This window comes from Tympanuchus pallidicinctus, unplaced genomic scaffold, assembly GCF_026119805.1.
Source record: "Tympanuchus pallidicinctus isolate F22 unplaced genomic scaffold, pur_lepc_1.0 scaffold23, whole genome shotgun sequence".
Classification (NCBI taxonomy): domain Eukaryota; kingdom Metazoa; phylum Chordata; class Aves; order Galliformes; family Phasianidae; genus Tympanuchus; species Tympanuchus pallidicinctus.
The window spans coordinates 10,385,636-10,405,625 of NW_026294740.1; the positions used below are offsets into that span (position 1 = coordinate 10,385,636).

A 19,990-nucleotide genomic window follows, 5' to 3' on the forward strand; every position below is an offset into this window, starting at 1 on the left:
GCATGGAGCCAGGACAACCCGCCTGCTGCCCGGGTTTCTGTTTGGGAGAGTATGGAAGGGTGTTCTCCAGGGTGTGCCAGCCCTGGCCTCCACCCTGCTTTCATAAGAACCCACTCCAAAAGGAGCTTGTTGATCTTGGTCACAGAGGAGATGCAATTCATAGCGGTGAGATTTACCTGCCAGGGCCTGGCTGTGCCAGGAGATGGGGGACAGCCACATATCTGCATCCCAGGGATGAGCAAAGCTCAGCTCCATCCCCAGCCTTGCGGGATGCAGGCACCCAGGGTGAGCCGCCTGCTGCAGGACCGGGGGACATGGAGCACCCTGCCCTGCAGGGCTGTGGGAAATGACACGGTGGGAAATAGAGAAGCCACGGCCAAACACCACAGCAGAGCTCAGAGAGCGACCGCGTCACCGCTCAGGTTTGGTCCGTCTCTGCAGTTGTGGAGGTGACCACGTTGGTCTCTGAGCACGGCAAACCTGGGGCTTCCTGGGACCTGCCTGTCCCGCGGCCCTCGGCGGCGCATCGCTTTTCAGCTCAGCCCTCCCAGCAGCTCTCTGGAGGAGAGCCAGGTCGGGAGAGCGGATCTCTGCGTTCCTACAGCCTGACAACAGCAGCCACTCCGCGTCTCCGCGGCGCGGCCCATCGCGCTTCCCGGGCCGGACCCAGCAGAGGGAGCTGCGGCACCGGGAGCTGAGCAGCCATGCATTAGGATGCTCGGACCGGGCCCCGCTGCACACAGCTGTGATGCCCACAGGTTCTGCCCCCAGGCCTGGGAAGTTCTGGATGAAATTCCAGGCTCAGCTCCTGTCCAGCAAGGACAGGACAGACACATCGCCCATGTTGCAACAGGCAACAGCCCAACAAAACAGCATCTTCATTTCAGATCATCACGCTTCCCACAGCACAGGTCAGTCTCATGGATACACTGAGCTCCACTGGCAGAAAGGAGGGCTGGCAATTCTCAAGCTGAACAGCCCCAAACCAGCATAACCAAAACTTCCTTCCAAACCACAACATCAAACAATGGACCGAAGTGACCGAGAACCAGAGACGCAGCTTCACAGCCCCCTGCTCCTCTACCCAGTGCCCCAAATCAACCACTTGCTCAAGAAAGAACAGATGTGATTGTTTATTTTGGGTCCCTTGGAAAATACCATCACACTGCTCCTTCCTTTCATGGCTTCATGTGTTCTCAGCCCCACACGCATTCCGCTGGTGAGCGGGAGGGGGTGGCAGCTGCCTGGTCCCATCCCAGCAGCCATCCTCCATCGGGTACCGCTGGGAGCATCTCACGGATGGAGCAGAATGGGGGAACAGGAGGCAGGGCACAGGGGTGGACGGGGACGGCTGCAGCTTTCAGCTGCCCCAGGCAGAGAGTCTCTGGCTTGTGATTTCTGGCAACTTAGAACTGTGTTTGTTTCATTAAAAAAAAAATGAAGAAAAAAAACCCAATAAAATGCTGCTGCTGCTATCTGCAAAAGGAAAGAGAAAAGCCTGTCAGCACCCTGGGGGTCCAAGACTGAGCTGTGCTGGAAGCCAGAAAAACGAGGAAGAAACACACAGATTTGTGAAGGATGGGAAGCAAAAGGAGCACAGTGGTTGTGGTGTCAGCAGACGTGACAGCGGGGACACCATGCTAATAAGTTCAGTTCACCTCAGTGGCAAGCATGCATTCAAACCAAGCCAAACAAACTCTGGAAAGGCCATAAAGTAACATCCAACCCAGATAACGCAATCTCCAAAGATCTCTGAAGATGTGAAGCTCTTGGGGAAGGGCTGCCAATGGCACTGGGCGGTGCGCTCAGCCCGCTCCCACCGGGAACCATCATTACTTCTTTCCAAAGGTGAAGAGTCAAGGCAAGCGTGAGTGTGGTTGGAAATCCCAGCTAGGGGACTCAGAAGAATCAGACCACAGAGCAGTCTGCATTCATAAAGGTTATGAAACAAAGCAAGGACTTCACATCCTGCCCAGCCACAAGGGCTGTTGAGTAATGAGCTAATGCTATTGCCACCTCTCTGAACTCTCATCATTTCCACACAAGCAGGAATTTGCTCACACACAGAAGCACGGAGGTTACCTGGACTCCTACTTTTCCAAGTGAGTTGAAAAGCAGACCTTACATTATCCAAATCTCCACCCGCTGAAAGGTTTAATCGCTCAGTGGCCCCATCTCCTACTTACAGTTCAGTGTCTACAATAACGGCTGGCCTCTCCAGAGTCTGCCGTCTCCTCTGGATGGCATCCACAATCTTTTTCCGGGGGCCCAGCGGGATGCTGATACTCTTCAGGTCATTGTCCGAACACAGCATGAGGGCCTCCAAGTCGATCTTTTCCTTCTTCAAGATAGAGACGAACTCAAACATGTGCAGGGACGCCAGGAAGGTCTCCAGGGGGCTGGTGTCCGGTTCGTCATCGTCATCGAGGCCCAGCTCCACCTCGTCCCAGGGCAGCTCCTCCGCGTTCCTCTCCTGCAGGCTGTTGGCACTGCCGATGCTGTCGTTGAGACTTGGCGAGCGCTGCAGGCGGCTGCGCAGTTTGACTCCTGCCCCGTCCGCGTCGCCCTCCCCCGGCAGGCCGGCGTCCTCGCGGCCGATCCCGAAGAGCCCGCTGCTGACGTAGTTGCGCCGGAACACCATGGTGCCCAAGCCGGGCCGGGTGAACAGCGACTCGTGGCCGGAGTCGGTGCTGACTTCTGAGCGGGCCGAGTCCGTGTGCAGGCCCGGGTCGCTTATGGCACGGGAGACGGTGTCCTCGTCAGTGAGGAACATGTCCCGCACGTTCCGCCGACTCCACTCCTTGGGGCTGGCGTACGTGCCCTGCTTCACAAACATGACGTCGCTCCCCAGCTGCAGGCCCGACAGGGACCGCACGCTTTTCCTCCCGTCCTCGTAGATTTTGAACGTCCCGTCCACCTGCTTCTTCTTCTCCAGCTTCTTTTGTATTTTCGTCTTTCCCTTGGCTGTGCCGTGGACGGTGGCTTGTGAGTACGGCAGAGAGGTCACCGTGGACATGTGTTGGAACTTCTTGCTTAAGGTGCTGCTCGAATAGCTGGAGAAGCTCATGGTGTCTGAATTATCCAACATTTCCTTTCTGTACCTTTTCTCCATCCTTTCGTGGTGCTTCTTCTGCAGCTTCACGCAGTCCTTGATCCTCCGCTCGGCATCCCGGAACGCCTTGTCCTTCAGCTTGCTCACCAGCTTGGGGTTGAGGCTGCTTTGCTTCGCGGCGATGGAGTCCAGGTAGCGCACGCACTCCATGTGCCCCTTCATGGCTGCCATGTCCAGCGGGGTGTGGTAGTCATTGTCCAGGCACCAGATGTTGGCCCCGAAGGAGATGAGGAAGGAAAGGCAGTTCAGGTGGCCGTTGGCCGCCGCCAGGTGAAGAGGAGTATTCCCCCAGATGTCGCATTTGTCTGGATCCCCCCTAGACAGCAAGGAAAAGAAGTGTTAGATGCTGCCTCGTCTGACAGACGGCTGGGAGATGTCCTAAAGAATGAGATATTGAAGGCGTGCGGGGCGAAGCAGTACCTGCACAATGAATCTTTTTATCATCTCCCACAGCCGGGTGTTAAGTTTTTGATGGGGTGTGCAATGCCATGGAATCATGCGCCTGACAGACAAACCTACAGTAATTCCTATGACTTGAATTGAGCTCTCAGGACATTCGTGTTCCTGCATCAAACCAGTTTTTGGAGCGAGACAGGCCAGGTTCTGATTAGCCCAGAACTGAGACGAAAGGCTGACTCCAGCTCAGGTCTCAGAGTTTCCAACCTCAAGCATACCACTAGGCGTTATTCAGATGCCATCTTCATTCCGATCGCACAGAGACATCCCAAAATGCCCCTCCATACACCACAACTGAAATGGGACTCCACGTCACCCCACCCCAATAGGAACACCACCACAAAAGGGCCACCCCATCCTCAGCACAGGCTCTGAACGCCGCGCTGCGCCTTTGCATCTCTGTGTTATCTGTGCCAGGGGAACCCAGAGCAGCAGAGGGCACGACTTCAGGAGGGGACGAGGGCAAGGCTGTGGCACTGCCTTGAGGTTGGGCTTCTGGGGGGGTTGCCATACCACGTGCGGTTTCGATTGCACGTTGGTATGAGCACATCCTAAGAATCCAGTTTCAGAGAAAGTGCAGATAAGGTTTCTGCACTCCTCAAGAGTTGGACACGTGATTAAAGCCATGAATGTCTCTTCCCACATCATGCCCTGTCCCAGCTGCGCTGCTGGGGCACAACTTGCCCACACCTCCTGCCTCCCTTGATGGGACAAACACAAATAGGATTTGGGAGACCTTCATCCTTCTGCCGTTCCCCTGTATCTATGATCAGCTGAAACGAGAGATGGCTCATGCCACTGCTGGCACCAGCTTTCACTCGAGCGTGTGTGCTAATGATATGCAGCCAGCAGTATCTGTCAGCAGAGCACTCTCCTTCAGGAGCATGGATAAGGCAAAGCTTCCTGCGAAGGCTGCATGGTTCCACGCAGCTCCTGCCCCACTCCCCTCTGCCCTTCCCCAGGGGGCTCTGTAGGAACCCAGCACTGTCCCTTCACCACAAGGTCCCCGTTAAGCAGCAGCTGGTCAAAAGGCCCAGAGCTGTGTAAGGGAACTGAGCCTCACAAACCCTACAGGATTTATGCATTCAGAGCTTTTGTCATCTCTCATAGAAGCAGGAAAAGGCTGCAAAGATGAGGGGGCTGAGAGGAGGAGGATGGGGAGGCTGCGGGGCTGAGGGAGCCATCAAGGCATCAGCAGAGGTCCTGCAGCAACACCGAGCTCCCAGGAGCAGTAACTCCCCAGCCTTCCCTCCCACCCCTGTAGTGACATGTTCAGGCTGGGAAATTCATGGGCAGGATAAATATTTGATGATTTGCAAGAGAGGAGTAAATTATTGATGCAGCTGGATTAAAGAGCCAGCGAAACTGGAACTGCTGGGGCTGGTGGTGGAGTCCAAGGGCACGAGAGGGGCCGGACACGTATGAGGATCTGTGATTCGGATGGGCAGGCGGCAGTGGCTCAGATGGATTGGCTTTGATGCCCAAGGCAAGCTGCATGGATGCTTCACCATATCTCTCACATCCACATGGTTGCAAAGAGCAAAGACAGAAAGCTCCTGGGGGATTCACATCTGAAGATTTACTTTGCTCATCCTTTCATTGCCTCCGAGAACAAATGAGGGGAAAGAGCCCCAAACCCAGCTTTCTCTGGACATTTCCACTGGCTAAAGCAAAACTTACAGTGCAGAATTATATCCCTAGGTCTCTTTGTCCCATACATGTCTGCCAGAGGCACTAAAAACAAGGAAGGAGCAATGCTGACTCGCAAAGGAGACGTGTTTGCTCTGGATAATAACGAGCCCTCCCCCCGCCGGGCGCCCAACTGCCCAAAACTTCCCCTCCAGGGCACTGCGCATCGGCAGATGCTGACTGCAGGGTCCACTAAGTGGGAACACATTTTAATAACAGGTGTGAAGCACAGTGCATCTCAGCTTCAAAGTGTTTTTGAGTGCTGAGTCAACTCCCATAATCATCGCTATTAAAAATGCTGTTAATTGAGCTCCTTGGGTGGACGTGTGCATCTCCTGAGTCACCGCGTTCTCCCTGTGACACGCACGCTCACTCCCTTCCTGCCGGTTTTCCCCTTCCACTTCTCCCCTGGGACCCCAATTAGCCCGGGACCCGGCCCTTGCACGCGTCCTCCCCTGGCCACATGTGCAGAGTTCCTCCATAGCAAGGGGCTGGCTCACGGCACACTCAGGTGTGGGAAGGAGTGGGGCCTCTGACTGGGACGCAGAGCAACCCTGGGTTCTGCAGCATGTGACGGTGTTTTGTAGGGAGAGCAGAAAGTCATTCACGGCTTGAGGAAAAACCAAGCAGCTTCAGGGCGATGACGTAAGCAAAGCTTAGAAACGAGCCAGAAAATGAGCTTGGGACCCAGCGCAGAGCCTGAGGTGCCGCACTGTAAGCTTTGCTGAGTCAGGGATTCAGCTTTTGTCCAGTGAGTTCAGGCTCCACACAACCCAGCACCACACGCTCCATGTGAGGTTCAGCTCAGGGCTGCCTGCGGCGCTGACTGCGTTCCGCCCCATTCCTGCGCTCACCCCCAGGCTGCCCCCCACTGCCACGGGCACAACGCACAGCACTGCCTGCGGATCTCCACAGCAGAAAGACGTACCCACAGCTCTGTGGGCTGCCCCAAGCCAAGGGGGTGCTCCTGGCAGAGCCCCTCAGCTCCTGAAGACCTGGAGCTGGACTGACGCCCATCACTGCCACAGCAGTGCACAACAGACCGTGCTGAAGAATGACCGCCTCCGAAAATCTGCAGCACTAAATGCCAGCCAGCCTCTTTTCCCATCCATTGTGTTAATTGCGGTTTTTTTCCTTCGCTGGAGCCCAGCCAGGAGGAACAAAAAGGCTTTTTGTGTCGCTAACAAGAAGGATGAGCACTGCTGTCCTCCCCTCTGCCCATCCCCTCCAGCAGCGACACTGAGGCAACGGTCCACTGCAGCATCTCTCCACTGCCCAGCACTGGTTTGGGGCATTGGGCACTCTCAGGAGCCCCCAGGATCCTAAATCTCCCCTTGCTCTGCACCATTTTCCCTCCCCAGCACCCCTGCCTGGGAGTTTTTCTGTTCTTTTTTCTGTTCCTCAGCACGGGTTGGACGGGTGAGGAGGCTTTGCTGCTCAGTGCGTGGTGCTGGGCATGTAGAGAAGGATGCCTGCTTTGCCTTGCCATCCATCACCTAAAGGGCACCATCCCTCTGCCGTGCTATTTTCCCCGTCAGCAGCAAATGTATATTAGACCATTAATTAAACAGCAGCCGAGCTGCACTCAGACACATCCATCAGGATTTAATTGAATGCGAATTTATAAAGGAGGCTCCCGTGCAGGACTGTAACCCTTGAGCTTGGTCGAGGGCACGGATCTGTGGGTCAGCACCAAGCAGGCTTTGGACCCGTCCTCCAGCAAGGCTCCTGGCTGTCAGAGCATCTTCAGAATCCTTTCAGCAGCAGTATGTGCCCAGCCCAGTGGTAGCCCAGCGCATCCCCTCCTGGTTCTGTGCTCAGAGCACGGCATTGGCCTCTCCCCAGCGGACATTCCATCCTGAGCTTTCCTCTGTTGGGATGGGCACCACAGGACTTCTCAAAATGGATGTACACAGCCCTTCTGGCTCCGAATTTGAAGAGAAAATGCTTTATAACGGAAGGGCTGTCGAGTGTGATAGAGCTCTGCCTGTGGACGCAGCCCTTGGGCTGAAATGGACCAAAGCGTCAGGAGATGTTGAGGCCAAAGCAGGAACAGTGGAGATGTGGCTGATCACACACAAGGGAGCAAACACAGCCCAGGGTGGGTGCAAGCAGGGAAGTGCCATCCTGGGAGCTGACAGATTCCTTCAGATGAGATGTTCACAAAGCTATGCAGAATGAATACTGACGTGTGCTCCTGGAGGAGGTGAGGGAGGAAAAGTGAGGGAGAACAGGGGAGAACAGGAAGGAATCTATCTGTACTATGAATCAGGTGCAACACATCTTGCTGTAGCACAGTCCTTGCACAGCTTCACCCCTACACCAAAGCACAAAGCCCTCCTGGTACCAAGTCCCTCCCTCTGTGCATCCACACCAGCAACCCTCAGACTTGGCAGCCCCAGCAATCCTGCCCCCAGGTCATCTGCTCCTCGGTTTCCTGAGCTCCAGGTGCAAAGCAGGCTCTGGTGGGGCACATCCCGACCCTGCTTTGGGTAGGACAGGCAAGCATCACCCGCTGCCAGCTGGCACAGCACACACTCCTCCTCCACGAGAGCATTTTGTGGGACAGAAGGAGAACTCGTTGCTTCTTTCCCCTCATTCAGAAGGGCTGGCTTTGTGGCAGTGACCCAACGTGCCAATGTTTTGGCTCTGCCTGTCCTTATAGGACCTGACTCAGGGCTCCCAGAGGGGGACACAGCCCTACCTGGGAGTTACAGAGCAAAGGGTTGGTTACAGAGCCAAAGAAGCTGGGAAAACCCAGAGCAGGCATAAAAGAGCAACGAGGAGAGAAGAACGACAAGTGGGGGACAGGAGCGAAGGCGATATGGACAGCAACCATCACTTTGTAGGACAACTGCACAGGAGGGGAAAGCCGCCGTTCGCACTACTCTGCCGCAGGGAACCGCGCCGCCAGCACTCACCCTCTGCTGACAATGAGGCGCAGGGCGTCCAGGTTGCCATGGTAGGCGGCCCACAGGGTGGGGGTCATGCCATCCTCGTCCGGCGAGTTCAGGTCCTTCTTGGTGGCTTCCTTCAGCAGGTCCAGGTAGCCGTCCCGGGCCGCTCGGTGGTATTGGTCATTCATGGTGGGCAGCGATTCCCGGGCGAGCACATGGGTGCACAGGGGGCTCAGGGAGTGGGCATGGGGAAGGGGAGCTGCCAGAAGGGCCCCGTCACCGCGTGCAGCTCTGCCCTTAGCAGGACACCTGAGAAGCGCAGGCAGGGAGGCAGGGATCCTTCCAACCCAGCCACGCTCTCTAGGGCTTCCCCTGGGTCCTAAACATCCACCTCCGCCGGCTGCGCAGCACAGTGGAAGTTTCAGTTAAGCAGCACTGCTGCACCAGGCTCAGCCAAGTGCTGAGGATGCAGGGTCATCCTGAGACAGCTTGCCAGGACTGAATGTCTCCTAACAGAGCAGGCAGAAGGTGTTGCGGGCTGAATCCTGCCTGACACCCCATGCACCTGACCTTAACACTGTCAGCAGGGGCTGATGAAGCAGCAGCGAGAGCTCAGCTCCATTACAGCGGGGACACGGAGGGACCCCACAACCATCCCTGCTTGTGTCTGAGTACCTCTGCCACAACATGTTGGAGGGGCAACACGAGTCCTCCAACACCTTTCATGCTGAACCAAATTTCTGCGGGGAGCTGCTCAGTGCCAGGGAATCTGCTCTCACAGGATTCCCAGGCCCGGGGCACCCTCTGCTGCTGGGAGGTGCCAAGATGAGCCCGGATGTTGCCCAAGGCACGTGGCTGTGGCGGCGCATTGTATCACCCAGTGAATCCTAACCCCTGGGCCACACCATCAGGGAGGAGGAATTTCCTGCTCCTCTCTGTGCGGAGCCCCATAGTGCCCTATGGCAGCAGGGCTCTTTGCCAGCCTCGTGCCAGGCTCCAGGCATGGCACAGGGTGGGCTGGGAGTGGGGTGAGAAAGGGAGGGCAGCCCAGAGCAGCACCAGGTGCAGTGACTGAGCCAGGGCTGACGGCGCTGAGTCCCACCCGTAGGTCCCCTACCGCTCAGCCATCGTCACGGATGCACCGCACACACAGCTATTTGCTGCCGGGATCCTTCAGGTGAAAAGCAGCCGAGTAATGCCTGCAATTCATTACTGAGGTTATTTAATGATTCCTGCACTATTACTCGCTACCCTTGTTATTACCAGGCTCTGTGGTGGCTCCCACGGGAGACCGAGAGTGTTGCCCAAGGCAGGAAACGCTCCTTCCTCTGTTTCCGCTGTCAGTGCACCTCCTTGCATGCTGCACTGTCCCTAGAGGCATTCAAGGCCAGGGTGGATGTGGCTGGAGACCCTGGAGGGTGGTTGGAGACCCTGCCAGGGGTAGAGGGGTCGGAACGAGATGATCGTTGTGGTCCTTCTCAACCATTCTTCGATTCTATGCGCAGTCTGCAGTGCCCACGTGCTGTGCGGAGGCTCTGGACAAGGTGAGCACAGCGTGCACGCAGAGCTGCCCGAGCCCCTCCTGCTCCCTTCCCTCTTCCGGGCAGCCCAGCTGCAAATGCTCCAATGGTCCCCACTGCTGACTGCCAGCCAGCGGTTTTCTTGCCACGAGGCAGCGCATCTCATGAGCAGCTGCTTAGCATTGAGTCCCCGGATGAAACCAGCAGGGATCAGTAGCAAGCAGCTGAAAAGTCATCTGCGTTTCAATGGACTTTCCAGCAGGCCGCGTACCCTTCAATCTTTGCTTACAAAAGTTTCCCACTTCCTGTGAACGCATCGGTCATGCGAGCAAAAAAACGCACCAGTGGGTCCACACGCACGGCCGATTTTTAGGCGGTCCTACACTGAGCCAGGAGCCGGACCTCACCGTCCCAGCTGTGGGCAGCCCACGGCGCGGCGACAAAGCGGTGCCTTCGGCTCCGACCCCTCCGCGCTTTCCGAAGGCAGAGCGCACCGCGCGCAGCTCCCGCTCGCCGTGCTGGGAACGGCCCCGCTCGGCACAGCCGCGGGGTGCTGTTGCAGCCGGCGGGTGGCAGCAGGGCAGCGGCAGCGCCGCGTGCGCCGCGGCAGGAAAGGAAATCTGGCGGGGAGGTTTCCTTAGCGAGGAACGGAAGCCGCTGTGCGCTGCGTCTCCTCGTCTGCCTGCGAAATGTAACTGTAAAGGCACGCGGAGCCCCACTGGAGGCTTCCGCCCGCCCCAGCCTGCTCCCGTCCCAGCTGCTCTGGGTGCTGGGCTCGTTTCTCCTTGAGATGGGAGAGGAAAAGCTCCCAGCGCGCAGCGAAAGGCGATCCCACCCTGAAAGGCGGCGCGTCGGCGGAGGGGAGCGGAGATTCCCGTCCCGCTGCTCCGCTTCGGTGCTAAATCTTCCTCCTCATGGGCGTCGTGGGACGATACCGAGCTGCCCTTGGCAACGAAAAGATACAAACACAAATGTCTTCTTTTTCCTCAAAAACATTCCTGTGCAGGGCAGGCTGGGAGCACGCTGACGGGAATGGCACAGGGTGAGGCACAGTGTTTGCTATGCTTAGTTAACCAGAACACCAAGCCCAACACCGTCAGCAAAAAGTTCATCACCTAAAGTGTCTTCTCTCGAGGGATGAGAGATGCTGCAGTGAAATTCGCTTGGTTTGGTGGCTTTGCTCTGCATATGGCAGCCGTGACCCTGCAGCCGAGCGGTCATGCCATGCTCAGCAGTGCTCTCACCTCATGCCCTCCTCAGGTAAATAACTCTTATCTCCTCATCTCTCATACTTCCCCAAAACCAGCAATTGCCCAAAATGGATCGTGTGAGTTTTCCTGAGAAGTCCATGAAGCACTGCTGTCAGCTCCAGCCATGGTATAAATCACGGAGACATCCCAGCGGGTATAAATTCTTTGACTGATTGAGCTGCAGCAACAGGGAAACCTCTCCAGCAGCCCAGCGAGAGCAGGGATTGGATTCCAGGCAGCAAAGCAGGTCGGTGCAATGCTCGGTTTGAGCAGTCGCTTTGCTTTGTTTCAGGCTTTTCACAGGGAATTGAGGTGCTGAGCCTGGCACAAAGGGCCGGCAGAGATGGCTCACGTCACTCTTGCAGGAACTGCTGCAAACCACAGTGATGTTCTGAAGGCTCCCGGGGTTTTCTCACCTTTCCCTGGCCTTCTCCTGAGCCAGCATGACAATTTTTCTCAGAACATTTAGTGGTTGGCATGTAGAAGTCAAACCACATTCGACATTTGCCCCAGGATATTTGATCTTGGGAGTGCTCTGCTGGTGTCTTTCCAGTATCTTACATCAACAAACATCAGTATATACGTTGCATGGCAAATTAGGCATTACTTTGTTAAACAGACCTGTTATCTGCCCGTGCAAAAGCATCTTAAGCAAGGGGAACCGGGAAGAAACAGTTTGAATATAAGCTCATTCCTCTGCTTGCTCCTCCTGTCTCAGACTTTCGCGTTCCGCTGACGCGTTCTCTCCTCCTCATACCACGTCTCACGTTGGTCCAGCCCTGGGCTGTTCAAAATGAAGTGACCTCGTGCTCACGGTCTCTCCTCCCATCAGTTTTCCCCCTCGGCTGAGCCATGACCGAAGAGCCCGCGCGGAAGGACAGTGAGATCAGACGGTCCGACTCCATGGGCTGCGGATCCAAGGACGACAAAGCCAGCCTGGCTTCCAACCCGACGATGTCCCTCAGCCCGCAGCCCCACCAGCCCTCCACTCCAGGCTCCAAGGAGGTGTGGAAGAAGGGCGGCCGCATGTTCTCCATCCTGCTGGCCGTGCACTTAGCCCTGCTGGCCTGCACGCTGGTGAGCAGTGGGGCTTTTGAGAGAATTGCCGTGCACGATTACGATGTCTTCTTCCTGCTGACTGTCATGATGCTGATAGTCATCATATGGATTATCTTCTACCTCATCAGCACCTCCCGGTGCCCAGATGCCATCCTCTGCAAAGACTCCCACGCTGGACCCATCTGGCTGAGAGGTAGGACCTTGGGGATGAGGGCTGGAGGTGAGACCACAAGGCGTCAGAGATGACCTAATGCTCATTCAAACCTCTTGAAATGTTTTGAATGTATTTCCCAGCAGGGGAACTCCAATTTAGCACAGCACTAAGTTAATTTCACAGTTTACATAGTTTTGTCAGGCCCAAGAATCATGTCTTCTCCACAAAACTTCCTTGAGCACAGCTATTATAGCTCATCTCCAAGCAGTGTGTACTTACAAAATACATCCTTCTCCTCCTTAATCCGTGCAGGAGGCATTGAGAAGATGGCATATCCAGGCTATAGCATGTCAAGAACCGTGGTGATGTGGCACTGAGGGACGTGGTTAGCAGGCATGGTGGGGATGGGTCAGTGGTTGGACTTGATGATCTTAGAGGTCAATTCCAACCTTAATGATTCTATGGTTCTACGAGCAGTTCGTGTGAGCTTTAAATGTTACACAAAGGAACAACCAGCAGGGACACAACCTCCTTCCCCTGTGTGGGGCAGTTACTATCATCTGCTCCTAGACCCTCAGCTGCCCAGTCTCGCTTTATCCACGATGGCCCTTGGTACTTTATAATACCAGGTTTCCTCCCCAGACTTGCAAGTCCTGTTAGCTCCAGTCAGAGCAGAGAAATGACTTGGATGACTTTCCAAAATCCCTTCCAGCCAGAAATACTTCGCGTGAGGTGCTAAGATGCCTTGGGTGGTAGGAAAGGAAAACTGAGGTAGAAATAAAGCCTCTCCATGGCGATAGTTCATCCTCTTCCTTTCATCCAACTGCATTAGCCTATGCATGCAAACATCTTCTGTTTGGTTCTGGTTCTTCTACAGGAGGTCTGATCCTATTTGCCATTTTCAGTCTCGTCATGGATGTGTTCAAAATAGGATATTACTCCAGCTTCTACAGCTGCCTGTCTGCAATCAAAATAATGTACCCCATCGTGCAAGCAATATTCGTGGTTGTACAGGTGAGATGGCTGATCTGCCCCAGGGAAGATGCTCCAACCCCAAAGGAAGAGTTCAACAACTGAGGTGGGAGTAGGGTTTGGGCATGGGCAGAGCAGAGGCAATGGGCAGGAGGAGCAAGGAAAGAACAGCCAGCATACGAAACGGGCAGGACTATGGGCTAACAGCCACAAAGTGAAAGAGATCCGTGCTTCAGAATGATGATTTTCTTGCAGCTAAGCTTTCTTGTTTCTCCTCTTGTCCTTGCCAGACGTACTTCCTGTGGATCTCTGCCAAAGACTGTGTCCACGTACATCTGAACGTTACCAGGTGAGCACTGCTGCTCTTTGATGCAGAGGAAGGAGGTCTCTGCAGACCTCGTGTCTGCACTCATGCAGCTGAGAGGCAACAAGGGGATAATTCCCATCTGCCCAAATTCAACCTGCTGAGCACCCAGCAGGCCCCAGGTCCCGGCTCAAGCAGTTGAGGCTTATGATTGATGGATTGAGCAGAGCTGGGATCCAGTTCAAGGATTTGAGCGTTACTCAAACAGATTAGTATGAAATAAATAATTAGCACTAAGTAAAACCCTTCATAGCTGACTTCTTTCCTGGGAAAGACAAAGATGCAGTAGGCTTACCTGAGGTAAGCCTCAGGTTAAACAAGAAATAAGATCTTGTCCACTTTTGCAACACCAGAGACCAACTCAAACCTATTCATCCATTCTATTGTTCAAAAGCAACAAGAGGATTTGGGCTTTGCTAATTCTCCTGAAGATGGACGCAAGGTAGGAAGAGAGTGAGAGGAGCATAAGAAAAGTTTGGGCTTTACAGCCCTGACCACTAAAGCGTCCACAAACCTCCTGTGGCAGTTCCTGCAGCCCCTCTGACTGCGTGCACATCTGCTATGTGGATGGGAGAGATGTGGCATAGAGCCACGGCCTTGATCTCATCATCTCTTCTTTCTGCAGGTGTGGCTTGATGCTAACTCTGACCACAAACTTAGCGGTGTGGATGTCAGCGGTGACAGATGAATCTGTTCACAAAGCACATTCAAAGCTGAATAAAAATACAACGGAGGAGCTGTTCAGGTGGCTCCTGAAAGGTAATTCCCTCATTTGTGAAGCCAGCTGGTCCAGGGATTGATCTGAAAATCAGGTTTTCAGAAGGCCCATCTGGAGCTGCTATGTTAGCAGCCAGGTGATAACGTTCGTTTCCTAACAAATAGACGGAAGAGTCAGGAAGGTGGAGGGGTTTGGATAAGTGGAATGGGAATGAAGAAAGGAGGGAAAGAAAGATCCAACCTGCTGCCCGTCTGGCTTCTTTGGAAAAACACAAATACCAGAAAGCTGAAGTAGATGTGTCCTCATTTCCAAAGCGGTCACATTCTTTTGCTGGCTTTGTTTTCTCTGACCCAAAGTATTCGGTTTTCTGGGGCTGCCAACAAGTGCTGGCTCCCGCTGTAACACCGCTGCGTCTGTGCTTTCATCTTCTTTCAGTGGGAATGAGAAGTGGCTCAACAGAAGCATGCAATTGCGACAGCCAAATCTGCGAGATCTTCAAGAACGGCTACTTCTGGCTGTACCCCTTCAACATCGAGTACAGCCTGTTCGCCTCCGCCATGGTTTACGTCATGTGGAAGAACGTCGGGCGCTTTATAGACCACCACTCCCACCACGTCCAGCACCTCAAGTTCAAGCTCTTCCGAAGAACCTTCTTTGTGGGCATTGTGCTGGGCCTCATCATTCTGGTGGGCGGCTTGGGAGTCTTTATCGTTTATGAGGTGCAAGTAAATTCCAGCACCGAGCCCAGCAAGAAGAGCCAAGCGCTCACCATGTACTACATCTTCAACATTGTTTGTCTGGGCCTGATGTCCCTTGTCTGCATTGGAGGCTCTGTCATCTACCGCTTCGACAAGAGAGACATGGACCGGCACAAGAACCCGACGCGGACGCTGGACGTGGCGCTGCTGATGGGGGCTGCCCTGGGGCAGTACGCTATTTCTTACTACTCCATCGTAGCCATCGTGGCCAGCACGCCAAGGGACGCCATCAGCGCGCTCAACCTCACTTACGCCCTCCTCATGATCGCCCAGCACACTTTCCAGAACATCTTCATCATTGAAGGCCTTCATCGGCAGCCCCCCAAGGAGGACCACAAGCACAGCTCTCACCAGAAGGAGCTCTACGGTCTCACCTTCGTCAATGTCAATGCGGTGTCCCTCCGGGTGCCCGACAGTGGCAGCGCGTCTGCACCGAACCCTGCCCCCAGCACTGAGGGCACCCATCCGTCCGAATTCGTGCGGTCCCTCGTGGCCCCCAAGAAGATAAACTGGCAGAGGAAGCTCTTACGGGAGATCTCCATGTTCCTCCTGCTGTGCAACATCATAGTGAGTACATGCAGAGAGAAGAGCTCCTCGGGGTGGGGGAGGAGGGAAGCAAGCGCGAAGGAGGAGTATCCGTGCGCCCATACAAAAACTGCCCTTTCTGCACTCCTACTACACAAGCAGCAGGTTTGTTTGTACCTGTGAGAGCAGGCAGCTGTAATTCCCTCATCGCTTAAAATAGCAGCTGCCCTGCTGTTCAGGTGTTTTAGGCTATGCTGGCAGAGGCCACCCCTTGTCAACAAGAATATAAGGAGTTGGGTGGATCCAAAGAAAACATCTAGTTCGGGGGCTGAAACCAAACAGTCATCAAGGTCCCATCCAACCCAAACCGTTCCATGTTTCTATGTAGAATGGCCTGAGGTAAAGTGTGGGCTTTCTGGAGAAAAGGCAGCACAGCTTTTCTCAATACCCACAGCCTGGAAGCCTGCGCACACAGAGCTGCTGCCAGCTCAGCCCCGCTCCTGCCTGCTCCACCCAAGGAGCCGCTGCCTGCGAGCGCAGCGCGCCCAGCCGCGTCCATAGCGAGGGCTTTGGCGCTCGGTCTGAGGCACAGATTGCAGTTCTTTGGGGACAGCAGACTGTACCCGATCTTGACGCCAACCCGCGCTCCTGGCCCAGGCGGTTCTCACCTCTCAGTACCATCAGTGCAGGTTCGTGCTGTGCTATACGCCTTTCTCACCGCAGGGTCTTCTCCCATTTCTCAAACAGCTCTGGATCATGCCAGCATTTGGTGCCCGGCCCCACTTTGACAATGACACAGAACTGAACTTCTATGGTGATTCCATGTGGCCGGCCATCGTGGACATTTGCCTGCCCTTTGGGATCTTCTACCGAATGCACGCAGTGGCCAGTTTGCTGGAGGTCTGCATCATGTCCTGATGAACGCTCTCGTAAGGAAGATGAGAACCTCCTCAACCCACCCACCTTCGTCCCCACGTCCCGAGGGCTCCTCACCGCTGCCTCAATCGTGTCCTCCTGCAGTGTCGGGGCATTTCTGAACTGTCAGTGAAAATCATCTCAATGTAGCTTCAGATTTTATTTTTGCTATGTGTGTGTGGATGTGCACGTGAGCGTGTTTGAAGTTCTTAGACCTTAAAGAAAAAAAGAAAAAAAAAAGAAGGAACAGAGTAAGACGATGGTAATTACCCTCAGTTCATGCAGAGAATCACCTTCCTCCCTCGATCCCATTCACCCCACACGTCACTGCTTTACTTTCCCAGGAGTGTTTGGCCACACGGGCAGTCACTGCCTGTGCAGAGGGGTCAGCACAGGAGCGAACGGCAAGGGGAAACCAGTGCACTTCTGGTACGGCCAGTCAGAAGCCGCCCACTGCCCCGCAGATGTGAAAAACCCCCGCTGCCACCAAAGGCTCTGGGAACGCTCTGTCTGCCCTCTGCCTCGCCTGTCCCTGCCGCCGCGCTGAGCCCCCCAGCACAGCAGGGTGGGTGCTGATGGCTGCACCAATGTGGGAGGGCTGAGCACAGGGCTGTCCTGGCGCTTTTCCCCCCTCGTTTTCCTGAATCAGTGCTCAAGAGCCGTGAAGATCATAGGGGCGAGGGAGCACAATGAAGAGGTTTGTTTTTCTTCTCTTCTTTTTTAAATAGATGATTTTTTTTTTTTAATAGCTGAACCTTTTTGTACGCAAAATTATTTATTGATGTTCACTGTAATGCTCAACTCCTGGAGGGTCCCTCTGTGCCCTGCAGTGCAGAAATCATCCCACCACTACCACTTTCCCCTCCACCTCCTGTGCCCTCAAGATAGGACTGCAATGCACCTCCAGCCCTGCAAGATTCGGGGCCCATGCACACAGCCCCAGCACGCACCTCTGGGCACCTGCAGCTCCCTGTGGACCGTGGCATCACAGAACGGGTTGGGTTGGGAAGGACCTCAGGAATGATCCCGTTCCTCAGCTCCTGTTCCGTGACCCAGGGCTACAGGTGGTAGGAATGGGCTCACTGCACTGCACAGCGCCCAAGCAGAGCTGGGGCTGCACACAAACTGCCTGGAGAGGTGTGTGCCCCAAGGGCACCGCTGTGCTTTGCCTGCACCCCAGCACATCCGTGGTTATCATTCAAATGAAGAGTGCTCCAGCCATGGCAGAGATTGAGTCTTTTCCTACAGGTGTGTGTGTGCGCATCTGTCAAAGAAAATAAAAAATAAAAGCAGTTTGGGATACCTGGCATTGAGCAGAGTGGTTTTCCTAACTTCTCCGCCCAGGGACTGCCTGGATGCAGCTCCTCAGCTGGGTCCTCCCCTCCATGGGCCTGGGAGCTGCCCCCTGCCCCTCCCGGCCCCACGGACTGGCTCTTATTTCAGCATTGACCTGGTAAGGATAAAATCTCTGCCCAGAAACACTACCTTCCCTAAAACAAAAACTCTCTCGATTTCGGCTGCAGGAGCCACAGGTTACGTCAGGAATGAGACGCACGTGGTGCACGGACGTCACTCTTACGTACAGCCTTACGCTGCTTTACCCCACACTGCTCAGGGGAAATACCTCCTACAAGCACAGCTCTGCTCCTTGGGGGCACAACTGGTTTCCTCCATCACACCTCAGGTTCCCCAGCCTGGGCACCAGTAACTGCTGGGGCTGAACGGGTGCAGGGGGAGATCCACTGCAGCCCCCAGTCACAGAGCCACAGAACAGCTTGAGTTAAAAGGGACCTCAAAAGACCAACCCAGTTGGTGCAAGGCGACAGGGCAGCAGGAGCCACAGCACCCAACCACAGGACACCCCACTGGGATAAACAAAACCCTGAGAATGCTGCAAACTGTTCCATCCCACACTGCAGCTCCTGGGCACAGCAGTGCCTGTCTCTGGAAGACAGCCCGATGCAGTACCTGGAAATGCAGGGATGCCATCAGTCGAGAGCTGTTCTGTCCTTTGCTTGTGTGTCCCTGGGACAGACGCCTGCAGAAAGCACCTCTGTAGGCTCCTTCTTCCACTCCTGGAGGTGGGGACACTGAGGCACCTGAATGGGGAGAAGGACATTCCTCCAGGAGGCTGCTTAAGAGGCAAAAAATGAAGAGCTGCAGGAAAGCAAAGGGCTTCAAAGGGCTTCTCATGTCATGTGAGTTCAGTGGGAGCTGAACCCACCAACACAAATCCAGCAGCCCGAGGTCAATGCGGGGCCTGCGTGGAGACAGGCAGCGAAGAGCAGGAAATCAGAAAGCGCTGCTCCAAAAAGAGCAGGGAAGGTCATAGGAAAGGACATGGGCAACGACCTGAGTCAGCATCCCAGTGCTGCCACAGCTTTCCATTCCGTCCTCTGCTTCTTAATCATCTGTTATTTGAGGGCGAGTTTTGTTTTATTAGGGGAAAAAGAAGTCTTTTATCGGGGTGATTTGCTCTGAGGCGTGTCAGAGACAGGGGAAGAATCCAAGTTAATCATTGCTGTCTTGCTTCCAGCTGTATTGAGCTGGAAGTGGATGCGGGCAGAAGTCCCAGGGCAGGGGGTGAGGATGGGGCTGCAGAACACAGTGGGGCTCAGGCCTGCAGCAGGAGCACAGCAGGGCCAGGGCAGGGCTGGGACAGCGCTCTGCAGGGCTGCAGCCACACTGAATCTCCCACCAGGAGCACCCGGATTCAGGGGAAGATCCACACAACCAGTGAGGAAAACGCGGTGCTGAGCATTACCAGCACAGAGCCTCAAGGGCTCAACCTGCCCAGCTCTGACGGTGACCCCAGCGGGTGCTCACCCACCGGCCCTGCAGGAGACGTCACTGTCACAGTTATCAGTAGAGGGAAAGGAGGAAGGGTGTGGGCTGGCCCGGGAGCCATAAGGCACACAGCATTCCTCAGAAGGCCCTTGGGCAAACACAGCCGCTGGGCACCAACCTCCTTCCTCCTTGGCTCCTGTTTACAGATCCGCTTGGCCCAGCCTGGATGCTGTTAGTGCTAAGCGCACAGATAACGCCAATAAGCAGCTTGTTGATAGCAGAGGGGCAAACATCACTGATAGCATTCAGCTGCTTGCCCTCAGCTTCCCAGTAAAGGCAGCTGCTCCCACACAGTGATTGGAACTGCCCGGGACTGACCCAGTCAGCTCAACTCATCCTTTCCCATTCCGCCCCGCTCCTGCTTACTTAACGATTGCATCTCTTGTTAAACTTGGCTCAATACATCTAACTGAAACACCTGCCATTCTGAGAATCGCAGAATCATTCGGGTTGGAGGAGCCCTTCAAGGCCACCCAGCCCACCACCCCCACATCCCTGGTGCCACATCCCCGCAGGCTCAGCACCCCCAGGGCACTCCTCCCCCCTCCCTGTGCCACTGCATCGCCACTCTTTCCAAGCAGCATCTCCTAACAGCTGAGCTGAACCTCCCCCAGCACAGCTTGAGCCGCTGCCTCTCTCTGCCCCTGTGACGGAGCTGCGATCAGACCTACAGCCCTGACTCTAACCTGGGCTCCAAAGCCAGAAGACACGCCAGGCTTTGAAGTACAGCCCTGATGCACAGCCCCGTTGGAGA

General features: G+C 55.1%; 2 protein-coding genes and 1 long non-coding RNA gene across 5 annotated transcripts; 1 reads left to right on the forward strand and 2 right to left on the reverse strand.

Annotated features, from left to right (window-relative positions):
- Positions 1–1,118: 1,118 nt before the first annotated feature.
- Positions 1,119–10,164, reverse strand: USH1G (USH1 protein network component sans). Of its 3 annotated transcripts, none has more exons than XM_052687877.1 (3): positions 8,179–10,164; positions 2,187–3,428; positions 1,119–1,412 (listed from the first exon to the last, which is right to left on the reverse strand). In XM_052687877.1, the coding sequence occupies exons 1-3, from the start codon at positions 8,340–8,342 to the stop codon at positions 1,361–1,363; spliced, it is 1,458 nt and encodes a 485-aa protein (XP_052543837.1). In that variant the 5' UTR covers positions 8,343–10,164; the 3' UTR covers positions 1,119–1,360. The 3 variants fall into 3 exon arrangements, with proteins under 3 accessions (XP_052543837.1, XP_052543839.1, XP_052543838.1); XM_052687879.1 differs by having other exon boundaries at positions 1,119–1,476; XM_052687878.1 differs by having other exon boundaries at positions 1,119–3,428; positions 8,179–10,163.
- Positions 10,165–10,876: 712 nt separating this feature from the next.
- On the forward strand, positions 10,877–17,702 carry OTOP2 (otopetrin 2). Its single transcript, XM_052687874.1, has 7 exons — positions 10,877–11,171; positions 11,757–12,176; positions 13,015–13,151; positions 13,400–13,458; positions 14,099–14,232; positions 14,627–15,516; positions 16,222–17,702. The coding sequence occupies exons 2-7, from the start codon at positions 11,777–11,779 to the stop codon at positions 16,390–16,392; spliced, it is 1,791 nt and encodes a 596-aa protein (XP_052543834.1). The 5' UTR covers positions 10,877–11,171; positions 11,757–11,776; the 3' UTR covers positions 16,393–17,702.
- LOC128083036 (uncharacterized) lies at positions 17,557–18,986 on the reverse strand. The gene is made up of 3 exons (XR_008207931.1): positions 18,742–18,986; positions 18,358–18,488; positions 17,557–17,653 (listed from the first exon to the last, which is right to left on the reverse strand). It is a non-coding gene; the product is annotated as an uncharacterized LOC128083036 (long non-coding RNA).
- Positions 18,987–19,990: the final 1,004 nt, after the last annotated feature.

Excerpts from the sequence above, each read along its gene's own strand:
- USH1G (XM_052687877.1), bottom strand. The coding sequence starts at position 8,342 with ATGAATGACCAATACCACCGAGCGGCCCGGGACGGCTACCTGGACCTG. Across the intron at positions 3,429-8,178 it reads CGCCTCATTGTCAGCAGAGG|GGGGGATCCAGACAAATGCG; the intron begins GTGAGTGCTGGC and ends CTTGCTGTCTAG. Across the intron at positions 1,413-2,186 it reads GTTATTGTAGACACTGAACT|TTCTAAGTTGCCAGAAATCA; the intron begins GTAAGTAGGAGA and ends AAACAAACACAG.
- OTOP2 (XM_052687874.1), top strand. The coding sequence starts at position 11,777 with ATGACCGAAGAGCCCGCGCGGAAGGACAGTGAGATCAGACGGTCCGAC. Across the intron at positions 12,177-13,014 it reads TGGACCCATCTGGCTGAGAG|GAGGTCTGATCCTATTTGCC; the intron begins GTAGGACCTTGG and ends GTTCTTCTACAG. Across the intron at positions 14,233-14,626 it reads GTTCAGGTGGCTCCTGAAAG|TGGGAATGAGAAGTGGCTCA; the intron begins GTAATTCCCTCA and ends ATCTTCTTTCAG.